Genomic DNA, 24,938 nt, shown 5'->3' with positions numbered 1-24,938 from the left:
TGGACTTTTTTTGTTTAAGGTATTGTCTTATTTGGCAATCAAAGGGTGTTTTCTTTCATGCAATTCATACTCTATATACTGGACCGAGGACTTCCTTATTAATCAGTGGTGTTCGCACTGATCCCTTCTCCATAGAGTGAGGTACCCGACAGGGGTGTCCCCTTTCCCCTCTACTATTTCTTTTAACTTTAGAACCTCTGTGGAGGAGTCGGTGTTGGGTATTGTAGTGGGATCAGTGTGTTTGAAAGTCCTATCCTTTGCTGATGATCTCCTTTCACTTTTGACCAACCCCCAGGCTTCATTACCAGCAGCACTAGAGCTTATAGAGGAATATGGGTTCCTGGTTTTACTTTAAATTTAAGTAAATCCTTGGCCTTGCCTTCTACTCCTGCCCTGTGTGGGGGGGGGGGGGGGGGGGGTCCCTTTTCCCTTCAGTGGGCAGATGGGTCTCTGAAATATTTAGGCATTTTTCTCCCTGCCCAGCTGTCGCAGCTGTACTCTGCAAATCTGAAATATACTTCAGTTCGCCTTCATTCCTGGCGAGCCTATCCTCTGACATTAATGGAATGAATCCATCTTTATAATGTGTTAATTGTTCCTAAATGGTTGTATATTTTTCAGGTGGTACCTCTTTATCTCAGTTACTTATGAGAAATTGTTATGTAAACACCTACAGACATATTTATGACAGAGTAGGAGGGCCCCTCTTTCTATGCTTATTATTGCTTCCCCTAGAGATAAGGGGGCCTGGGCCTTTTGAATATCTGCTATTTAACAGTTGTGGAATGAGACATATCAGTGACTGGTTCAGAGGCACCTCTGTGTTTTCTGCTATCTCTTTTGAGCTTTCCTTACTAGGACATGAACATTTTAGTGCATATCTACATCCTGTGTCACTTCAATCTACCTCAGTAGTGGGTTCCTATGTCCTCTGTAGGCCTTTGCGACAGATCTGGAAGTGGGTATGTCTCTTTCACAATATTATAGCTAAGTGGACACCTTTGCTACCTATCCGGAGAAATGAAGCCTTCCCTCCTAGACTTGATTCGCCCTCCTTTATAACCAGGGAATGCCATGGTATTAAATATCTTTTTCAAATATTAGATAATAATGGCCAAATGAAAGCCTCACAGCTTTAAGAGAGGAATTCATTTGGCTCCTACTGAGGTGTTTGCTTATCTTCAACTAAGTCGTTATGTGAAAGCCTTGCCTGCAGCTTCTTTGCACTCTGATACATATGATTAGCTGGAGACTGCATACGCTCTTAACTCTCAATTACACGTTTCTTTGAGATTTTATCCTCATCATCTTCAAGATCAGACTTTTTCTGTGGACTGCATTAATCTGGGGAATGTGTGGTCAGCTGATCTTGGTGCGACAGTGGAGGCCGACTGGCTTGGAGGAGGCCTTAAGCATATACAGACCCATACTGACAATATAACTTTTTGGGAAATGCAGTATAAATTGGTGATGCGTATATGTGTCTCAACCAAAAAGACTTATAAACTACGCCTTAGACACACTGCGGACTGGACTCCGCTTTGGGCCATATGTTTTGGTCCTGCTCAAGCATTATGTCCTTTTGGAGAGGTGTTACGATTTATACCGATAATCTGGACTGTTCCAATTCCATATACACCTTGTTTGCTTTTTGGGGCTTTTCCCAAACTACATCCTATGAAAGCGTCATTATGCATTTTCTGCACTGGACTGTCATCATAGTGAAAAATATTCTGCAGCACTGGCTCTTGTCTACAGCATCAACTCTTCAGATGTGGCACTTGGGATTTTAACACTAGAGCGACTCTATATACTTGATCTTGACTCTGTAGCTGGGGCCCAATTTCAGGCTACTTGGGAACCATTTTTGCTGACATTAACTTCTGTAGCGAGAAGTCATAGCCTAAATAGCTAAGCTGTATTTGTACTGATTCTTCCTACTTTTTTATTTATTTTTTTTTTTTTTGTGGGTTACTGGGTTTGGGTGGTGAGGTGGGGGGGAGAGAATGGTAGGGGTTTTACTTAGTTACAAATGAGTTCAGTACATATTGTTTTATTTCTTCTGTGGTGTTTGCATTGTTCTGTAATTTCATGCAGTTTATATTCGTTTGAAGCGTTGGTGCTGCTCAATGAAAATTACTTTAAACATAAGGGGAAAAGGCTTCCAAAATCCATGGTAATACAGCACCCTACGGACAAGTCTGAGAAGTGCTCAATTTGAAGCAATACTCTATAGACCCCAATCTGTTATTGGCCAGAAAAACCGGTTAAAAATAATTGGCTTTGCCTTTAATTTCAGCTTATCTATAAAAACAGCATATGGAATTCTATGTAGCGTGCAACACACTTATCTTTTCCCTAGTGCGCTGCATGCTACATAGAATTCCATATGCTGTTTTTATAGATAAGCTGAAATAAAGGCAAAGCTGATTATTTTTAAGGGATTGTCTGGCCGATGATAATTTGGGGTCTATAGAGTATTGCTTCAAATTGAGTGCTCCACAGACCAGTCCGTAGGGTGCTGGATTACCACGGACTTCTGAGACCCTTTCCCATTATTTATATAATTACATAAGTGTGGTATTTATTTATATGTAATAGAAGCTTGGTATCTATATTAATATCTACTTTGGTTTGGAGTTTTGATCATATTATATGTGAATTAAGATTCAATTTTGTTAAGTGTTCTTTTGAACATTATTTATTCTGCACAATGCTGGCTGGATGTGGCGAGAACAGGGACATTTTTCGTATTTGGTAGAATTGCTCCAAATAAAGGGATTCTGGAATGATGTATTAGAAATGATAGCAGATAATAGGAATAAAAGTAGGAGTAGACACCAAACCTTTTTACTCAGTGTGAAACCACAAGTTATGGATGATAATACAGGCAAATTGCTATTGATGGGAGTGACAACTGTGATAATGGAGATTGCCTTGCTATGGAAGCAAAAACACCACTTACGGTATGTGGTACAACAAATGGCTAATGTATATAACATGAATGAGAACTGGCTACAGGTATTTATTTTATTTATGCATTCTTGTATTCCACTATTATCCAGAAATAAATTTTGGTTCAGAGTACCTTACAATTTACATTTTGATGGCGTTACAATAGTGTTGTGCAATGTAGAGAGGGCATCTATAGTTCGTGTGGTTATTCATAGAGTTTTTGAAGAGATAGATTTGAAGAGGAAAAGGTAGTGGTAGCTTTTGTGTTCAGTTACAACTGAGTTTTGGTGATGTTTGTTCATATAGTTTTTGAAGAGGTAACTTTGAAAGGAAGGCGATGATATCTTTCTGATTAGCTGTAGAATTTTTTGAAGATGGTAGGTTTCATTTCTTTTCTGAATTGGAAGATATTTGTGATGCTTCTTATGGCTTTTGGTATCGAGTTCCACCATTTTGGAATCCTGGTAGCTAAATCCTGTTGTGTAGATAGTTTTGTAGATGGTGTTTTTGCAGTTGGGTAGAGAGTAGATAGTTTCTGTTTACTGGGCTGGCATTTCTTGAGGTTACTTCAATCATGTTAAGCATATATTCGGGTGCCATTCCAAATAGTATCTTGAAGATTAGGGTGCTCACTTTGAAAAATAGTCTTTCCTTGACTTGGTTAGCCAGCGTAGTGTTTCAAGCAGTGGCGTTGCGCTTCTTTGAAAATCAGTCTTACTGCTGTGTTTTGGACTGTTTGCAGCAATTTTAGTGTGTTTTCCTTGCACCCTACAAATGCCGAATTGCAGTAGTCTAGTTGTGATAGTATTATTGATTGAACCAGTATCCGGAAAGACTGTCTAGGGAAATAGTCTTTTACTCTTCTCAGTTTCCATGGTGTTTTGAAGCATTTTGATGTTACTGCTGATATTTGATTGTCCAGTGTTAGATGTTTGTCAAGAATGATTCCTAGTATTTTAAGTTGTGTTTCGATGTGGTATGGTTGTTGGTTGATTGTGAATTTTTGATAGGATATGGGGTTGTGTGGGCTGGATAGCACTAGGAATTTGGTTTTGTCATTAGTTCAGTTTGAGTTTGAAAGTTGTTGCCCATTCTTCCATGAGGTCCAATCCTTTTTTTAATTTTGTCCTGTATGTTTGTGATATTGATTTGGGAAAGTATGAAGATGGTGACGTCGTCTACATATATAAATGGGTTGAAACCCATTAGTTCCAGGTTTTTTTCTGAGTTGCATCATCATTACATTGAACAGTGTTGGTGATACCCCACACTCAGAGATCCATGAGGCTGATGTTTGGTTGGACATCTTTACAATGTAGGATCTGGTCTTTAGGAAGCCATTGAATTATGTTGCCACTGCATTGCTGATTCCTATGTTGTCGAGCAGTGTCATTAGTGTAGTGTGGTCTACTAGGTCGAACACACTTGTCGAATTGTAGTAGTAAAACCATTTGTCCATAGCATATTATGCTTTTGAATTTCGTTATCAGGGTTGTTATGACCATCTCAGTGCTGTGTTGTGGTCTGAAACCTGATTGGGATTTATGAAGAATTGAGGATTTTGTCAAGTATTCCTGTAGTTGCTGTGTTACTAGACCTTCCATCGTTTTGGTCAGTAGTGGTATTCAAGCTACTGGTCTATAATTAGTGATATCACTGATCTTTCTGGTAGTGTTTTGGGGGATAGATGTGAGTACTATGTCACCTTTGTCTATTGGAAATTGACCTCTTTCAAACATGTATGTGATGTATTTGGTGAGGTAATCAATAAACCAGTCTGGTGGGGGTTTCATCATATAGTTGGGGCATTTGTCCAGTAGGCAGTATGCTAGTGCATATTTTGTCAATAGTGTCTTTACAGTGTCTAGTTGGGGTAGTTTGAAAGTGATTCATATTCTGTCTGCTGCGGTGTGATTGTCGTGTGTTTCACAGTCCTGTAGGTAGTCTGTGATGTTTATTTGTGGTTTTGCAAGGTTTGATCTTGTGTTTATTTTGTTTTTGAAGTATTGTGCAAGCTTGTCTGCAGTTGGTGGTATTTCAGTTGTCGCCAGTGTGTTCTGGGTTTTCAATAGTTCATGAGTTTGAATATTTTTTTCGTATTGGTCTGGTTGAGGTTTGTATATGTACTGTGGTGTTCTGCTTTTGCTTTCTTTAAGCTATTTGTGTATGTTCTTATGGCTTTTCTCCATATTGTTTTGTTTGCGTCTGTTTTGTTTTTGACCCATGCTCTTTCGAGTTTCCTACAGAGTTTCTTCATGTGTAGCAGTTTGTCATTAAATCAGGGACGTAGTTGTTTTTGTTTTGAGTGGTGCTGTTTTGTTTAGTGTGTTTTCACTGTTTCGTCCCAGTTTCTTATGAAGTGTTTATTCCTAGGTGGTATATCATTGAGTTCATTTATTGTTGTTGTCCAGAATGTGTGGTTGTCTACTTTTCCTCTGGTTGTGAATGTATGTTGGGTTCTTGGCTCTCTTTTCTTGCAGTTTTCTTTCCATTGTAGTGTGAAAGTGAGCTTGCTGTGGTCTGACCATGGTACCTCTTTCCCATTTGTAGTTTGTTAATATGCGGTTGTTACTCGTTGAGAATCTGTGGGCAAGTATGACTAATTGGTGTCTTTTGTGTGCGATGAGACTCCTTGTGCTGTTGTGAAGTTCCATTGGTTTATGAAGTTGATTAGTGTTCTGGTGTTTGTGTTGTTTTGTTTTTCTAGGTGCAGGTTTATGTCCACTATTAATAGGGCATTTGGGTGATTGGTGCAGATGTTTGATACGAAGACCGTGAAATCATCTTGGGTGTTTGTCCAACTTCCTGAGGGTGGTAGAATAATGTGATGCATAGTTGGTCAGTTAGTGTTTTGTCAGTGATTTGCATGCCAGGATTTCAAGTGTTGAGGATGTGTGTTCAGCACAGGTTCTGCTGTGAAGGAGGATTTGTATATTATTGCAACACTTCCTCCCTTCCTTTTGGTTCTGTTGATATGTATGTTTTGGTATCCTGGTGGGCATAGGTCTAGTAGTGCAGAGTCATCTTCGAGGTGCAGTGATGTTTCAGTTATGAGCAGTAGTCCGAGTTGTTCCTTTTCTATCCAGTCTCTTAGTAGTGTTGTCTTATTTACTACCAATCTCGCGTTTATGTAACCTATTTGTATCGATGTTGGTTTTTTTAACAGTTTGTAATTGTCTGCGTGGTCTGCCTGTTTTGCTTTTGTTGTTTTGTTGGTTGTTGTTCATGTTTGGTTTCATGTTTGGTGATTGTTTGGCTTCTGCATTGTTGCTTGGGTAGTGTTTGGGCTCTTCCAGTTGTTGGAGTGATCGTCTTCTTCCTATGATGTGTGCTGGTATTTTGTTCCTTTTCAGTTGGAGTTGCTGCTAGTATCCCTGTATCCACATTATTGTATAGTAGAAGATCCATACCTTTAAGTTGACTATTTTGGCTTGAGGGTGTTTGCATGTGAATATGTGTGTGTTTGGGCTCTGAGGTGCTTGTTTTGTGTGTTGCATGGGGTTGGTTGTTTGCTTTTTTTCTTTTACCTTGGCTGGGGGTTTGCCTGCATCAGTGAATGATCAGATAGAAGAAAGGTAGCTAGTACGTAAAAACAATACCCCACAGCAGTGAAAAAATGTCCTTCAGTAGCTGTCACATCTAAAGGATAAATGAGCAGTGGAAATTTGATGTGTTATAGAGTAGTTGCTACTCAGTATAATGCTTGTGGCAATGGAATTACCCTGAGATAGAACAATCAAAGCTGAAAATGTAATTGTACTACTTGCTTTGAGAGTGGAGGATGCTGTGGTTAATCATGGCAGCCAAGAGGAGTAGCATAGAGGGCACATACTTGCCGCATCACCCACAGGTGAGAGGGCTTGGTTCTGGATTGCCATTCTTCAGTGGTGGGTCATGCAGCTCTGAATAGTGTGCCTGCAACTTCGTGTAGGGTGGTGGTCTGTTCAAAACTGGGCTCTTGCAGGGCGTGGACCTCCACCCCCAGTAGCAGCTCATCTTTCGCAGTTCAGTTTCAGAAAGTATAAGCATTTCATAACATATAGTGGTCATTTCAGATCTGGCACAAGTTAAAAGGGGAAGGAATAAGATAAATTGTAAGTAAAGGGTGAAATAGTGCAAAATGTGTATTGCACTAAAGTACTTGAAACACTATTATGGTGTGTTCTATTCTCCCACAAGCAGAACAGAGGGGAAGTAGGACATATTAAATGGGGGCTCATTTTCAAAGCACTTAGCCTTCCAAAGTTCCATAGGTTTCTATGGAACTTTGGAAGGCTAAGTGCTTTGAAAATATGCCTCAAGAATCAAAGAAAACCAAACTCATCTGTATGATGTGAGTTCATTGTTTTATTGGAGAAGATTATTATGTTTTACAATTTATAAATTGTATAAACTACTACTACTACTACTATTAGTCATTTCTATAGCGCTACTAGACTTACGCAGCAAAAGAATAATAAACTGGAAAAAAAAGTAAAGGAGTCTGCCCATCCTAATGACTCCCCCACCCCCCTGAACAAAAACAATTGCTATATTCTAGCTAATTTAATTGCTAGGTGAAAAAGAAAATCACTTCTTTCAAGCACTCCAGACCTACCTTTGGAATTCTTATTTGTAAACTGAATGCCTTATAAGGAGTAAAATATAGTGTCAGCAAAATGCGTTAGGCAGTACTTAGCAGCAATAAGGTGAACTAGAGGGAAACTGAGAAGCCAAAGAAAATTTGAGGAAAGCACAATATGAAAAGGTGAGTTTATTAAGATCAAAAAGTAAGATGAGATGGTGAATACTCAGTGTGGTTTTGATTTAAATGTGTTTGTGGCCCAAGTGGTGCCTGAAGAAGGAAATTGACTTGACTGCACAGTGTGAGTAGCAGAAAAGCAGTTTGAATTCTGCTTGTGCAGGAATATAAACTAATTTGCTTACTTTATCCTTCTCTTCATCTCTGTTCTTCTGCCATCCTGTTGTTGTACCCTCTACAGACTTTATTCCAACCTCAGACAAGCTTCTACAATAACCTGGCCAAGGACTGCGTGGCCCAGGGTTGCTGTGTGGACCTGTTCCTCTTCCCCAATCAGTACTTGGATTTGGCAACACTAGGTGTAGTTCCCTACCAGACAGGAGGCTCTATTTTTAAGTACACCTTTTTCCAGGTAAGTGCTTGATTTAGTATCCAAGTGACAGATATTCGAATAAGAATGTCAATTTTGTGTGTGATTTTTGTTAGGTGCAGTTAAAAGTTTTATTTATCTTGCAACTACCTGCAAGTGCCTCTAATACACATATAGTACGTATGTACTAGTAATCTAACCTGTCATTTAAAACAGTCCCGATACCTGAGGACTGGAGGGTAGCCAATGTAATATCAATTTATGGAAGGGTCTCCGGAGCTAATCTGAGAAACTATACACTGATGAGCCAAGATGTCAGCGCCAGGCAAAATGGTTGAAGCAATTAAAAAAAAAAAAAAAAAAGCAATCACTGACCATAGAGATACAGATTCAGCATAGGTTCAGCAAAAGCAAGTCTTGCCTTATCAGTTTATTCATTTTTTGGGGAAGTTTTAAACAAACAGGTGGACAACAGTGAGCCAGTTGATAGTGTATTTGGATTTTCAGAAGGCATTTGACAAATCCCTCATTAGTTCTGCTCCTAATTAAGTTCATGCACTGTTCAGATATTTTCTAGTGATATGCTTCCCCCTAGAAAACATGCTCTCCTCAGGTGTTAATCAAGGTTCACAATTAGCACCAGTTTTTATTTAACATCTTTTGGCTCTGCTGATGATGCTAATCCCAGTCCCTGGTGTGTAGTTCTTATGTTTTATGAGGGTGATGTCAAAAGCTAAAGGGTCTACAAGAAGTAACATTTTGGACATTTTGACTATGGATCGTTGTTTGTCAGTTATTTGTCACTGGTTTAAGCTTATAAACAGGGGATAAATGCCTCAAAATGCAAAGCCATCTGGCCTTTTCCAAAACACCCTTTTAATGTTCCTATATATTAGGTGAAAGCACTGTTCGTATCATAAGTGTTATTTTGGCCTCTGATCTGTCCTTTAAATTGCAAACTTCGGTAGTGATTAAATCAGTGTTTTTGTCTTTGCATAGGATTAGATATGATAAGTGCTATCATCTCGGTATTTAAAGTGTCTTTTATGTACTTTGATAATATAGTAATTTCTATTGAATATTCAAGCTTGGAAGAGGGGAAAGGTGTCAGGATTAATCAGACCCTCTATCATTTTTCCATCTATAAGAGTTGTAGGCGTTTATTGGATTCCAGGCTTTCACTTGAATCTCGTGTAAATTTACTCACTCAAAGAGCTTTTTTTGTGATGTATAATCTTTGGCGGGTACGTAAGTACTTCAACCATTTCCAATTGAAAGTGCAATCCTTGATCCTGAGTATGCTGTATTACTATAACATCATTTACTTTGGATCTTCTAAATAATTGCTGAAACGACTACAATCCATTCAGAATACTGCTCTCTGCTTAATTTATTCTTTGAAGAAGTATGATAGTATCTCTCAATATTTTATTAAGAATCATTGGCTTCCAGTTTCCGCAAGAGTAACATTTACATTTTTCTGTCTTGTTTACAACATGCTACATGGACTAGTCCCAACAAAAAAAACAGCACCACGGGCCTTTAAAAATGGAACACAGTTCTTTAATGAATGAGCCTTGACAAAAAGACCCGACACGGGCCGTGTTTCGGTGACTAGCACCTGCGTCAGGGGTCACAGTGATGACGTGGAAAACTTGGGGAATAACTCGAATATATTCCTCTACAATATATTATTCCTTACCCCACGTCTCATATAGTAAAAGCTACAAAGCACCAAGGCACTTTCACTTTTTGTATCCAAATGGTGCTGTTTTTTTTTGTTTGGACTTTAGTTTGTACTTCGTTCCCTCTCTTTTGTTATATCCACATGGACTAGTCCCACCATATTTCACAGCCCATCTTGTTTTTTCTCAAAAATTAAGGATCACTAGATCAACTTCTATATTTACTTTCCTCCTTTAAAAAATATTACAAGACCAAAGGACAACCTCCTTTCATTTCAGCGGCATGTCTCAACAGAGAAATAGAGAATCTCTTAATGTCTACATCTACTTATTTCAATTTCAAAAACACATTAAAACTTTCTTATTTAGGAAATCTGTGTTGTAATCTGATATCACTATTATTCTTATTTTGTACTTCCTGGAAATGTCCAGCCTCTTTAAAACTGTGATCCGCTTAGAACCGCGAGGTATTAGCGGAATACAAGCTATATTGTTAATGTTAGGTTAATGTTAATCTTCTTGTCCAAAATAGCTATTAGGATGCTCGTTGGAGCTTCCTACTTTGATCATGTAACACCTTTAAAGTTTCTCATCATTGATTTCCTGTTTCTTATTGTGCAAAATTTAAAATTTTGATTCTTGCTTTTTGGTCATTACATTCCAACCAACCTTATTACTTGTCTGTCTTACTCCTTATATTCCCACTCACACACACTATTCCTCTTAGGTTTGTTTATTGGTGGTTCCTCTGCCGTCTAAGACCAGATCAAAAATTTCTTGGAAAACCACTTTTGCGTTTTTGGCCCTCTCTTTGGAGTCCTGTTCCCCTTTTTAATTGTCAGGAGTATTATGTGTCCAGATTTAAGCAGCAAGTTAAGACTTTGTGTTTTCAGCAAGCATTTGACCTGAAGTCATGAAGCCAGTGTGGGCTTCTTTGACTTTTTAACCAGAAACACGGACACCACAGCCTGTACCTGCTGCTTGGTGAAATAAACCTGCATTTAAATCTGGCAAATGACAATATGGCAAAAGACTTATTTGGTTAGTTACTACTACTACTACTATTTAGCATTTCTGTAGCGCTACAAAGTGTACGCAGCGCTGCACAAACATAGAAGAAAGACAGTCCCTGCTCAAAGAGCTTACAATCTAGTAGACAAAAAATAAAGCAAACAAATCAGTGTGTAGAGGAAAGAGGAGAGAAGGGTAGGTGGAGGCGAGAGGAAAGAGGGAGAGGAGGGTAGGTGGAGGCGAGTGGTTACGAGTCAAAAGCAATGTTAAAGAGGTGGGCTTTCAATCTACATTTATCAATAGAAATCAAACAAAATAAAGCATGGAAAAGAAAATAAGATGATACCTTTTTTATTGGACATAACTTAATACATTTCTTGATTAGCTTTCGAAGGTTGCCCTTCTTCCTCAGATCGGAAATAAGCAAAGAAAGAGGAAGAAGGGCAACCTTCGAAAGCTAATCAAGAAATGTATTAAGTTATGTCCAATAAAAAAGGTATCATCTTATTTTCTTTTCCATGTTTTATTTTGTTTGATTTCTATTGATAACCTTAAGAGTGGACTAACACGGCTACCACACTCCTCTACTTAAGATGGAATCTACATTTAAAGATGGTCAAGGATGGGGCAAGACGTAGGGGCTCAGGAAGTCTATTCCAGGCATAGGGCGCAGCAAGACAGAAGGAGCGAAGTCTGGAGTTGGCAGTAGAGCAGAAGGGAACAGATAAGAAGGATTTATCCAGGGAACGGAGTGCACGGGAAGGGGTGTAGGGAAGGACGAGTGTGGAGAGATACTGGGGAGCAGCAGAGTGAGTACATTTATAGGTTAGTAGAAGAAGTTTGAACAGGATGCGAAAACGGATAGGGAGCCAGTGAAGCGACTTGAGGAGAGGGGTAGTATGAGTAAAGCGAACCTGGCGGAAGACGAGACGGGGAGCAGAGTTGTGAACCGACTGGAGAGGGAAGAGGTGACTAAGTGGGAGGCCAGCAAGAAGCAGATTGCAGTAGTCCAAACGAGAGGTGACAAGGGTGTGGATGAGGGTTTTGGTAGAGTGCTCAGAAAGAAAGGGGCAGATTTTACGGATGTTGTAAAGAAAGAAATGACAGGTCTTGGTGGTCTGCTGGATATGAGCAGAGAAGGAGAGAGAAGAGTCAAGGATAACCCCAAGGTTTCGAGCTGAGGAGATAGGGAGAATGAGAGAGCCATCAACAGAAATAGAAAATGGGGGGAGCGGGGAGGTGGGTTTGGGGGGGAAAATGAGAAGCTCAGTTTTGGTCATATTTAATTTCAGGTGGCGTTGAGACATCTAGACAGCAATGTCAGACAAGCACACTGAAAGTTGGAATCCCTGGATCTCTACTACCCAACCAGGTCAAGCAACACATGAAAAGGGCAATCAACTAGATCTAATTGCATATACGAAAAACTCTGCATGTAGCCAGATTATTGAGCCATGGAAGTGGTCTCCTCTGATCTGGTTAGACCATTTTTTATTAGATTTCAATGTTGTATGGACACAACGTAAAGGCATTCCTTGACCACATAAAGGAAATACCTCTGATAATTCCAAAATACAATATCACACTAGAGGAAAACTTGATGGAGCTAAATTCTGGGATATGATAGACAAACACTACTCAAAAGCCTCTGATGATAAAATCAATTTAGAAGATTGGAATGAGATCTGTAGGGTCACTCTGGTTTCTATAGCACCCCAGAAAGAAAAAAAAACAAATAAAAAAATAGAAAAAAACAGATGGTTCACTTCGGAACTACTTGCGCTAAAGTAATCATGTAGACGACTGGAGAGGATTTGGAATCAGAACAGATCCCAACAGATTAAACTGGAGACAGGCAGTCTCGGTTTAGAAGTCCAGAGTAGCCGAAGCCAAAAGACTGTATTACTCAAAACTGACAGGAAATTAAGTCGCTGACACCAAACGCCTCTTTTCAATAGTTAATGAGTTTCAATTTTATTAAGGGTTATACCCTGCCCATCAAATAATATCTGAGCAGCTTACAATAAAATAGTAAAAAATGAAAGCAGTGTAATCGACAACAAAACGTGAGTATGGGGGAGAAAATACAATATTGAAACAAAAACTGGGAAGGGTAAATATGAAAGGGAGGGGAATTGGTGGTTTCCAGGTCACAGCCAGTTAAGGTGGATGAAATTGTCATCTCCTCCTCTGTCTCCACTCCAACAGCAGAACAGCTAGCTCTATACGTCCAAGAGAAAATTGCTAACATTTGGGTACAATTCGGAAAGAATATTCTCCGAGGACAAGCAGGCTTACATTCTCACAAGTGGGTAGATGATCCCACATTGCCCAAGTCAGTAGTATACCAAGAGAAAAAAAAATTGAGAGCTTTCTGGAGCATGAGCAGCGCTCCACTGTGCATGTGCGAAGTGCTTTCCTGCCTGCAGTGAGACCGTGTCTCTCAGTTTTTTTATTTTTCCGCGTGAAAAGTGGCGGCTCATCTTGTTGCTCCTCATACGCCCGGGAAAAGAGCTTCTTTGTGCTTTTGCAGTATTTTTTTACTGTTCCACCTTTTTTCTTCTTTTACATTTAAAAAAAAAGATCCTTTACTTCTTAGTGTGTTTTTGTCCTACGTTAAGTTTTCTTTGTTTTTTTTTGTTGTGGGCCGCTTTCAGGCCTGTTTGGATGGGTCTCTTGATTTTCTATGCCCTCTTCCCTCTTTTTCAGGCACAATTGAGACCTTTGATTTTGCCAAAGACATTTTTCCTTCCATGTCATCGAAGACTCCCAGTGGCTTTAAGCGTTGTACTCGGTGCAACCGGACCATTTCGGGTACTGATACACATTCTTGGTGTACTCAGTGTCTCAGGCCCGACCATAGCCCAACCAAATTTTCCAAGAAGCTCAACGCAAGAAACTTTTTGGAGCTTGGTCCGGTTCTTCGACATCGAGGTTGGCGGCGTGGACGTCGAGGGAGGCATCAACATCGGGAGTCAAGGTAGCAATTACTGCAAGACACTGGGAGCAGTGAGGCATCGAGTGGGTCTCCACCTGCCTCGAGGTCTCCTACTGTGCAGGCCCCCTGGGACCATCCATTATCGGACCCAACCCCGAGTCAACGGGAGGATTTGACTTCGTCCTCGTCGACACCGAGGAGCTTGAGTGAGGTGCATCAGGCGAAGGCCAAGAAGCACAGTCACTGATCTCTGTCAACACACGGTGCCGGGAGCTCTGGGATTGGCTGGTGAAGAGCACCTCGGAGGAAGTTGCTCTGGAGATCATGGGGAATGACTATTCGGGTGCTGGAGCTACTAGGGTTTGTTGTAAACTATCCTGACCCATCTTCATCCTGCTTAACAATTAGAATTCAAAAGAGCCCTGCTCGATACAAGGACTGTCTTAGCCTACCTCCCGGAGTCACGTGCGGACAATCTTCTCTACCTTGCGTCCAAGGTCGGGGCAGCGCAGCAGGTCACAACTCAGCAGATGTTGAGGTTGTTGGGCCACATGTCTTCCACAGTGTATGTTACACCCATGGCACATCTTCACATGAGATCTGCTTAATGGACCCTGGTACCCTAAGATCCTGCAAGAGAGCGTTGGCCTTTTACATGGAGCGGACAAAGCTCTTCAGATAGTCCGCCCAGTTGTTTTTTTCTTTTGATCCCAACAGGAGGTGAGTCGCCATCGGTAAACGCACCATTTGCAATTGGCTAGCAGATTGCATTTCCTTTTCTTATGCCCAAGCTGGACAGACTTTGGGGGGGAGGGGGTCATGTCACGGCTCATAATGTTAGGGCCATGGCTGTGTCAGTGGCTCACTTAGTCAGCCTCCATTGAGGAGATTTGCAAGGCTGCGACGTGGTCTTCAGTCCACACATTCACATCTCACTACTGCCTTGAGCTGGATACCCAACGCGACATTCGGTTTGGTCAGTCAGTGTTGCAGAATCTGTTTGGGGTCTAGAATCCAACTCCACCCTCCTAGGCCCGTTTTATTCTTTTCCAGCATGCACTCTCATCTAGTCTGTATATAGTTTCAGGTTAATCTACGTTAGGTCCTCGCTATTGCGAGGCCCAGTTGACCACTGTTTTTTTCGTTGAGCCTGGATGCTAGGGATTCCCCACTTGTGAGAATGTAAGCCTGCTTGTCCTCGGAAAAAGCGAAGATACTTACCTGTAGCAGGTATTCTCCGAGGACAGCAGGCTTCACATTCTCACAATCCCGTCCATCTCCCCTTGGAGTTGTTTCTTTTTACTTTTTATTTTATTTGTTTGCTTTTTTATTAAACTGAGAGATGCGGTCTCGGTGCAGGCGGGAAGGCACTTCACGCATAAGCAGTGGAACACTGCTCGCGCTCCAGAAAGCTCTTGAATTTTTTTTTGTCTCTTGGTATACTACCAACTAGGTTGATGTGGGATCGTCTACCCACTTGTGAGAATGTGAAGCCTGCTGCCCTCGAAGAATACCTGCTACAGGTAAGTATCTTCACTATTTATATGAAATTTAAATTTATTTAAACAAGTGCACAGTGACCTATGAAGAATAAATAATCCCAACTATGAGTACAAAATGCTGGGTTCTGAATTAAGAACACACCTCAAGAAAAAGATTTGGAGTCATTATGGACAGTGGATTGAAATTTTCAGTCCATTGTTCTGCTGAAAATTTAAGGATTACTTGGAAAGGAATGAAGAACAAAACTGAGATTAATCATTTCTGTATATCCCTGATGCAACCACACCTTGAGCATTGTTTGCAGATCTGGTGACACTATTTCAAAAAGGATATTTCAGAACTAAAGAAGGTTCAGATAAGGGAGATACAAATGATAAAGATGATAGAACACCTCACTTATGCATCTTGTTCCCCCATAAGCAGAACGGGGAGAAGATGGATGTGAAGGGTATAGTAAAGAATCTATCAAAAACAAACTCATTGACATGATGTGAGTTCATTGCTTTATTTGAGAAAATTGTTTTATGGTTTACATATTGTATAGTGTAAAGCAAAAGAAGGCTCTTCAGCTCGGAGAATGATGATGGAGAAGGTTATAAAATAATGGGTGGAATGGTTAAATAGGGAATGACTATTTTTCCTTTCAAAAACCAAAACAAGAGGATGCTCCATAAAACTGATGACCAGCAGATTAAAGTGTCTTTTATTTTGGTCACCATTTTAATGGAACATCTTCTTGTTTTAGTTTGTGAAAGGGAAAATAGCCATTCCCTGTTTAACCATTCCACCAACTCAGTATTTTATAACCTTCTCCATCATCTTTCTCTGAGCTGAAGAGCCTTATTTCGCTTTACACTATGCAATATGTAAACTGTAAAAGATAATTTTCTCAAATAAAGCAATGAACTCACATCATGTCATTGAGTTTATTTTTGACAGATTCTTTACTATACCCTCACTTCCACCTTCCCTCATTCCGCTTATGGGGGGAATGAAATGCATAAGGGAGCTATTCTATCACCTTTATCATTTGTATCTCCCTTATCTGAACCTTCTATAGTTCTGATGTATCGTTTTTTGGATGATGTGACCAGAATTGCAAACAATACTCAAGGTGTGGTTGCACCATTGACCATCTGCAGACATAATTATGTTCTCAGCTTTGCTCTTCATTCCTTTCCAAGTAATCCTTACATTTTCAGTAGCTCAATGGAGAGAAATAAAGGACAAAATGGGAGTGTCTGATTTAAGTGGCATGTGACTAGGGGTGTTCTCATAAGATCCACTGCCTGGCACCCAGTTCCTACATTGATATGTTTGAGGTTTCATTATATTTCAAATATTCCTGACCAGAATAACTGTTTATACATTGTGTGATGGTGTTTGTGTTTTTTTTCTTTGATATGTTCATAGGTGGAGACAGACAAGGAGCGATTCTTGAATGACCTGCGTAGAAGTGTCCAGAAAGAGGTTGGATTTGATGCAGTGATGAGGGTTCGTACAAGCACAGGTATATGTTTCTGCCTCAGTGCCAAAATCTTTCAAGCTTTCAATGAAAATACCTTAATATTTTCAGTGGGAACCAATGGTGGTACAGAACTGAAGTATAAATTTAATCTGCATCAGTTACCCAAGTCCTGATTTCTAATCCATTACGTTAAGTACTTCATTAGTTAAATTGATTGGCAGATTTGCCTTCTCTTAAAGTTCCTATATTTTCTTTAATTTCATATATGTATTGTCAGTTTTACAGATCCCCATAAATAAGTATGTTTTTTTAGTTAAGGAATTTAATAGACAAATTTGAACATTCGATCCTTCATGAAGAGCAATATCAAAATTCAAATAGAAGTGTTTACATTGAGATGTGGTTCATACTTGGGTGTTCACAAAACAAAGTTTTAACAAAACTGTATTGGGATTTCCATAAAAGGTTCATGGTAATACTGATAACATCCACAGAAAAAGCATTTAATGTGCAGTGGAACATATTTTTGAGTGTTCATCTCTTAAAAAGGATTAAGTTGTCTTCCTCATTCTTTCCCTGGTCCATTCCCGAGACTAGCGACAAAGATGCCAGCTAATGTATTCGTGATGGTGGGCTGTACTCTAAGCTGTAATGTGTCCCTGACTCCTCTGTACATATACCATATCAAAATGTTTGACTGTAGCCCCAAATACAACTGAGTAAGTTTCCTTTCCAGGGATTCGAGCAACTGATTTTTTTGGTGCATTCTACATGAGTAATACCACAGATGTGGAGCTCGCAGGTCTGGATACCGAGAAGACAATCACTGTGGAGTTCAAGCATGATGATAAGCTGAGTGAAGACAGTGGAGCCCTCCTACAGGTAAGGCCACCCAGTGCACAGAGTTGGAAGTAAAGCTAGCAAAGTCTTTGTGGATCTGTACTTTTACTTGGTCTCGGTGATGCCTGTGCCCCTTTTTATCACAGAATAGCTGCAATCTTGGAACTGCCCACTTAAACCGTTAATTTATTAAGGTGCTCCATATGAAATTTAGATGGACTTCTATTTCTTCTTATTGTAATTGAGTACTTAATCCTCCTACCATACCAGCCAGGGGCATAGCTATGGGTGGGCCCAGGCCCACCTAGTTTCTCCTGATCCTCCAATCAACACGGTCTTAGGCTGCAGTGTGAGTGCACTACCTTTCAGGAAATTGCCACAGCTCCAACCTCCTTGGCTCTGCTCACAGCCACATGCATTAGGCAGTCGGCAGCAAAAAACAGGAGCTCTCCTCTCCAGTTCTACCTGCGGTAACCAGCCTAACTTTGTTTTAGTGCAGGTCAGAAAGTCAGCCCCTCTAGCGCCGCACCGCCACTGCTGCTGCTTAGGCTGTTGAGTGCTGCTGCTGTCACCCCAGCGCTGACCGTCAGTCAGGATGCCTGCCTTGCATTACCCCCCCTCCCCCGGCATCCTGTGTACTGCATCACTGGCGGCAGAAATTTCCTTGGGGCACGGGAGGTAAGGCAAGGCAGGTGTCCTGACGGTCGACATTGGCACGAGAGCAGCAGAGCACTCAACAGCTTCAGCGGCAGCAGTGGTGGTGCAGAGCTGGAGGGGCTGGAGAAGACCTTATTGGGCCTTCGCTGAGCTCGCTCAGCCTTTAGTTGAACCCTCAAGGCCTCAGCATTTCTCTGTGGCCCCAAACAGGCACAGGACCCATTCAGCACACAGAGCACAGCACAGTGCTCTCTGAGATACCTGCCACCATGTGCACACAAATTTTGAAAACTCTCAGGCCCAACTGCCTAGGTAAAATATATTTTTTAAATGTGCATTATAATGCTGGTGGTGGGCTTCTTGGTAGGTGTGGACTGTTCACTGCCTAGAAGAAAAAAGGGTATATATAATCATTAAATATACCTTTCCCCCCCCCCCCACCCCACCAGGCAGTGGAGCCCACTTTCACCCAAAAAACCCACCAACAATAAATTTTATGTTTCAACATTTTTATTATTGGTGATCCGTCAACATACAATATGTTCAGTGAGACATTTTACATCCATTAATCCTTTATCCAGTGAACTAATTAACATATACACTCCAACATTGTGATCCTTCCACCATCTACATATATCCCCCCCCATCCCTCCCGCCTCCCCTCCCCCCCTCAACTTCTATCTCTATATTTATTATGGAGTACCTCCCTTGAAAGCCCCTTTTTCCCATTATGCTTAACATACAATTGCTGCTCACATGAACTGCTCCCTCATGTGTTAACATATACCCCAATATCTATTACAAACTAGACTCCCCAGTCAGAAATCTCCTGAGTTAGTCGTTTTAACCTTCCGGAGTGCACTTTGTCCAATATTGAAACTTTTCTCAGCACGCTTTAACAAAGAAGCAAGGGTGTCTCTTTGCATGATGCCCATCTTTGTCCTTCCAATAGACCTCTTCTCATGAACCCCTATCTTCCATATAAGCACAACCTTCCTTTGAATCATGGTTGATCAAATACATTGCTTATCCAATCTACCACTATAATCCCATTATTCCCTTCTTCCCCCTTGGTCCTGCCTATATCCTCCCCCCTCCCCCCCTCCTCCAGCATCTCTCCCCCCCTACTCCCCCCCTCTCCCCTCCTGCTACCCCCCCCCCCCCCCTGTCAGAAGCTGTCGAGTCCTAACACACCACCAGCCTAGTGCAGGAAGCTCATTTTAACTCCCTACTGCAGGCCATTAAGGCTAAGACTGCACCTCCAGGGGCTTAAAATCTGGAGGTAAGGATTCCACGTCTCCAGATAGGCTTTGCGCCTCCTCGGCAACCCTCTGGCATCCCTCGCTTCCCATCCCGCCAATATATGGATTTGGTTTTTCTAATGCCAATACTCTGGTGCCTCCGCCACTGTCCAATATTGCATGATGGTTTTTTTTCCCACTAGGGCCAACTTACGTCACAATAACGCAGCCTTTTTATTCCAAGTTTTATAGGCTTAGGGGTCATCTAAAAGCAACTACCCCACCGAGCCTTCTATGTCTCTTTCTAATAACCTACCCAGGAATGATTTTATTTCCTCCCAAAAAATCTGCACTTTCGGACAACCCCACAAAGCATGCGCAAGAGTGTGGATAGACTGCGCACATTTGGAGCAGTTACTTACTCCTCTTATCTCAACATGTGCCAATTCGGCTCCCGCCATGTATGCTCTAAGCACCACTCAGAGCCCACATTCCCGTAATCTAGCATCCTTGGTCAACGCGGGAATGTCTCAAATGGTGGCAACCACATCCCAGGACTCCAACCCCACTCCCAAATCCTCTGCCCATTTAATTTTTAAATAAGAGAAATCTCGTTCTGGTTCTCCCTGCAGCATAGCCTTATGTATGTTGGAGACTGACAATCCTCTATCAGAGATACCTTTAAAGAAACCTCGGACCCTAGCGTCCAAGGAGAGCCGTAGGCTCCTCTGGTCCAGGGCCCTTATGTAATGGCTAATTTGTGCATATGCAAAACGATTACCCCACGTTTCCGCCACTCTGTCCTGGAGCTGCGTGAAACTTATCACTTGCCCCTCTTTCGACATTAAATGTTCCAATCTGACTATACATTTCTGTTCCCATGCACGGAAGGTGGGGTTTTCCGTACCCGGCGGAAAAGCTATGTTCCCCCTCAGTGTCAACAGATCCGATACCTTTGCATTACCCCCTAATTTGTGAACTAACACCCTCCAGGCTTCCTGCATGGGGCGCAACATTATCCCGTCTTTAACTATTATCGGCGTTTGTGCCCTCCCTAGGTGTAATAACGAAACAAGGTTATGGGGCGCATATAATGCCTTTTCCAACTCTATTGGGGTATATACCTGTGTATGCCCAAACCAGTCACCCAGGTGTCTCAATAAGCAAGCCCAGTTGTATTGTCTTAAATCTGGGATCCCCCTCCCCCTTGCCGCCACAACCCCCTCATCCTGTGCCCTCTAAGTTTTGTTTTTTTCCCAGTCCAGCAAAATTTACTGAATAATCTGTATACTTTCTTCAGATCTGTTTATGTAAGTCTCCACGGTAAACTCTGCAGAGCATATAGCCATCTAGGAAATATTACCATTTGTATTAACCCAACTCTTCCTAGCAGTGATATTGTGAGATCTCTCCAACTATGACATTGCTTCCCCATTGCTTCCATTAATATCTTTATATTCAATCTGTATAGATCCTCAGTCTTCATAGTCAAATATATTCCCAAGTATTTAAAATTACCAGGTGCCCATCTCAACGGGAACTCCGCACCCCATAAGGCCTTTACCTGCTCCGACGATGGCAGGGCCTCCGATTTATCTAAATTAAGTCGGAAGCCTGCAAAGTCCCCATACTCGTTAAATGATTCCAGCAATGCCTGTAATGAGCTCTTTGTGTTCTTACATGTACCAGCAGGTCATCAGCAAAGGCCGCTACCTTAAAACAGTGAGACCCCATCTGAACTCCCTGGATATCCGAATTCTCCATTATGTCTCTAATCAAGGGGTCCAGTGTCAATACAAAAAGAAGTGGAGATAGAGGACATCCCTGTCTAGTACCTCGCTTAACTTGAAAGGGTTCGGACTCCCGCCCATTCACCAATACCGTCGCCTGAGGGTTATCATACAAAGCCTTGACCGCTGATACAAATCTCCCCGCAAATCCATAAGCTTTCAAACAAGCGAACAAAAACTTCCAGTGTACCCGGTCGAAGGCCTTTATCATCACTGATTGAAACTCTTTGCATCTCCTATACTCCAATGTTGACAAAATAGTACGCATATTTTTTGGCACCGTACGCCCTTTTACAAATCCCACTTGTGCCTCGTCTATCAAATAAGGCAGCACCCGAGCCATGCTGTTTGCCATTATTTTGGCCAACAGCTTAGCCTCGTAGTTCAGGAGCGAAATTGGCCTATACGGTTCCGGCTTAGTAGGATCTCTCCCCGGCTTGGGTAGTACCACTATCTGAGCCATGGCCATTGTAGCAGGCAACCTTTCTTCTGTTATTCTTGCATCAAGAAAGTTAGTAAGTGCCGGAGCTATCGCTACCCCCATTAGTTTATAGAATTCTGCCCTAAAGCCGTCCACTCCCGGTGCTTTCATTAAAGGGCTCTGACTAATCGTCAGCACCACTTCATCCTCTGATATTAAAGCATTCAACTGGTCCCCCTCCTTCTGGGTAGTTATGGGCAGTTCCATGTTGCTTAAATATATATCTCCCCCGAGCCCTACATCCTCTGGTTGGCTATAAAGGTTCCAGTAGAATTTATGGAAAACCTCCCCAATAGCCTGGTCCACATTTTCCAGTTGGCCTACGCTATTCCGTATGGCTGTAATATGCTGCTTTCCTTTTCCACGAGCTTATCAACCTTGCCAAGAGCTGCCCTGTCTTATTACCGCATTCATACAGTTGGTATCGATAATATATTTGCGATTTGACTGCTCTCTGATGCAGCAACGCATTCAATGCTGTTTGTATTTCTATCAGCTGTTGGCGATCTACCTCCGCGTGTGACTGCCCATATTTTTGTCGGGAATTTTGTAACAGTGTACCCAACGAAATATCTCTTTGTTGCGTGCTTTCCTCCCAAATATGAGAATAACTTATAATTTCCCCCCGTAGTACCGCTTTAGCTGCTTCCCAATAGAGCAGCGGGTCCTGGACATGTTTCGAATTGTTTAGCTTATAATTTTCCCACTGTTTAAGCAATCGCTCTTTAAAATTGGGATCTTTATATAGGGAAACCGCCATCTTCTGCTACTGTCCCTTATAGGTCCTATGGTCCAGTCCTTCCAGACCCGGGCATGGTTGGATATAACATAGGGGCCTATTTCTGAATTGCTCACTGTACCAAATTCTCCTTTAGATATCAGCAGATAGTCTATACGCGCCTGTGTTGCGTGTGCCCTAGACAAGTGAGTATAATCTTTCTCTGTGGGATGTAATTCCCGCCAGACAACTACTAGACCCAACAGATTACTCAAATTCAGCAGGCCTGTATTTGCATAGTAAGTAGCTTTTTGGGTCAGTGTAGATCTATCCATTACTGGATCCCAAGCTGCATTAAAATCTCCACCCAGTACTAGGGGTGCATACTCTTTTGCCGTTAATAGATAGGTCAAGGTACGATAGAACTTCTTGTCATATTGATTAGGTGCATACAGATTGCAAATATATATTGTACAATGATAACTGCCTGAACCAGTATGTACCTCCCCTCTGGATCTATTGCTATTATCTGAGCTGTTTCCACCACCCCCTTTTTAAATAATATAGCTACTCCACCTTTTTTCCCCTGAGCTGGTTCTGCTAGACACTCCCCCACCTACCAGGTTCTCAGCTTCGTATGCTCCAATATGCTTAAGTGGGTTTCCTGTAAGAGTGCTATGTCAATCTTATTTCTATGTAAATGTTGCAAGATTTTAGATCTTTTAATAGGCGAATTGATTCCCCCCTCATTCCAAGTCACCATTTTCACCATATCCTGCTTCTCATCCTGACCAATATGTAAGTTGGGGGAGGATGTCCCAGCCTCCATCCTCCACCCCGTCTTCCACACTCCCGCACATACCTCGCTTCCACATACCAACCACTCGACAGCCTCTGACCTCCCTTCCCCTCCCTCCTGAACCCATCCCTTATACTACCCCGTACCCCCTTCTCCTGCTTGCAGCTCCAACCATTGGAGCAGTCACATCTAACGCTCCCCTAGCCTCCCCTAGTCCAACTGCTACCCTTTGCGGCGAGCTGGCCCTGTACCCCCCTCCTCTCCTCCCCTCCCCCCGTTCACCTCCCATACTCCAGCTCATGTTTCAGCCCAGCAGCCACCCTCACCTCCATCCCCTCCTGTTCCCATCCCACCCTTTCCAACAGTACAGCCCCCTATAGTATCATTACCACATCACTAAGCCCTCTAGGCTGTCCATCTGTTTTGTAATCCAACACGTGTAATCTTCCCATGAGGGGAGAAGCAGTCATAAAAATAGGGCTATGTATGAGTTAAAAAAAAAAAAAAAACAACAGGAACCCTCCTCAATGTCGTTCCCATCTCTTGTGCTGCATATCTGGAAGAGTCAGCCTTTATATTCTGGCAAACCTCATGCCTGTAGCTTCAAGTGTCCCCAGTGGATGTCTTCGATGTCTCCATCCGCCGCAGGTATTCCCGAGCCTCCTCCACCTCTGTATAAGCACTGACCACTCCATTATGGGTAATCCTGAGAGTCGCTGGGTAGATGAGAGCAAACTTTATTTTAAGCTCAAATAATTTAGAACAAATGGTGGAAAAAGCTTTACGTTTGGCTGCCACTCCCGCCGAGTAATCCTGGAAACACAAAAACTTCTGTTTTTCATAGTGCAGTATTTTTCCCCCTCTCGTAGCTTGCACTATCGCTTGCTTATGAACACAGTTCAGGATTCTCAGTATAGCCACTCTCGGCTTTGCTTGACCCGCTTTCTTCTGATCCAGTCTGTGCGCTCTTTCCACTCTCAGTGGGCCACTGTCTGCCGGCATTTTCACCATAGCCAGCCAGCGCTCCAGGAAATTCGCTAAGTTAGCATTGGGTAATGATTTTGGGAGTCCTACCAATCTCAGGTTATTTCTACGAGATCGGTTCTCAAGGTCCTCCACCTTCTTTTCCAGTGCTGCTAGCTTCTTTTGTAGGGAGCCCTGCAGTTCCTCCACTACTGTAACTCGGTCTTCCACCTCAGCAGTGCGCGCCTGAAAGGCCCCGCACTCCTTCAAGAGCTCCGCCAGCTGATTCTGCATACTTCCCAGCTTATCGATCGGAGACAGTCGCCGTTCCAACAATTCTTCTAGTACCGCGGTCATTTCTGTGGTGATCTCTGTGACCCATGCAGACAAAACGGAAGGCCCCGCGGGACTCGAGGGCGCCGCCATCTTGTCTTCAGCAGCTTTCCCTTGGACCTTCTCCCGATTAGCTGCTCTCGCCACCATCCTCCCGATTTATAATGCTGGGCACCTGGAGTATGTTCCCACTCTTCGGGGTTATATTATTTTAAGGTTTAGATGAGGTTTGCAGCTTTTACACGCTCGGGTAATGGCCAGGGGCTCGGAGGAACAGACTTCAGCATCTTCCCTCGAGCATCGCGTCACCTGACCGCCCAACGATAAATTTTAATGTTGTGTTTTTGGGTGGGGGTGGGCTGAATGCCCAAATTAAAACAAAAAAAAGGTATTTTTTATGTTGGTGAGTTTTTGGGTGGGGACGGTCTCTGCAGTGCCCAGGTTA

The 24,938-nt window shown here is 42.2% G+C and overlaps 1 protein-coding gene across 1 annotated transcript in view; it reads left to right on the top strand.

Moving 5' to 3' along the window:
- The window catches only part of SEC24C (SEC24 homolog C, COPII coat complex component), a 192,754-nt gene that overhangs the window by 143,126 nt on the left and 24,690 nt on the right, over window positions 1-24,938 (top strand). The window contains exons 16-18 of the mRNA XM_030203398.1: window positions 7,938-8,108; window positions 16,617-16,713; window positions 17,408-17,553. Coding sequence (XP_030059258.1) covers window positions 7,938-8,108; window positions 16,617-16,713; window positions 17,408-17,553 — 414 coding nt within the window. The remainder of the gene's footprint in view (window positions 1-7,937; window positions 8,109-16,616; window positions 16,714-17,407; window positions 17,554-24,938) is intronic.

This window comes from Microcaecilia unicolor, chromosome 5 (assembly GCF_901765095.1).
Source record: "Microcaecilia unicolor chromosome 5, aMicUni1.1, whole genome shotgun sequence".
In the NCBI taxonomy this organism is placed as follows: Eukaryota; Metazoa; Chordata; class Amphibia; order Gymnophiona; family Siphonopidae; genus Microcaecilia; species Microcaecilia unicolor.
This window is presented reverse-complemented; position numbering and strand designations above follow the sequence as displayed.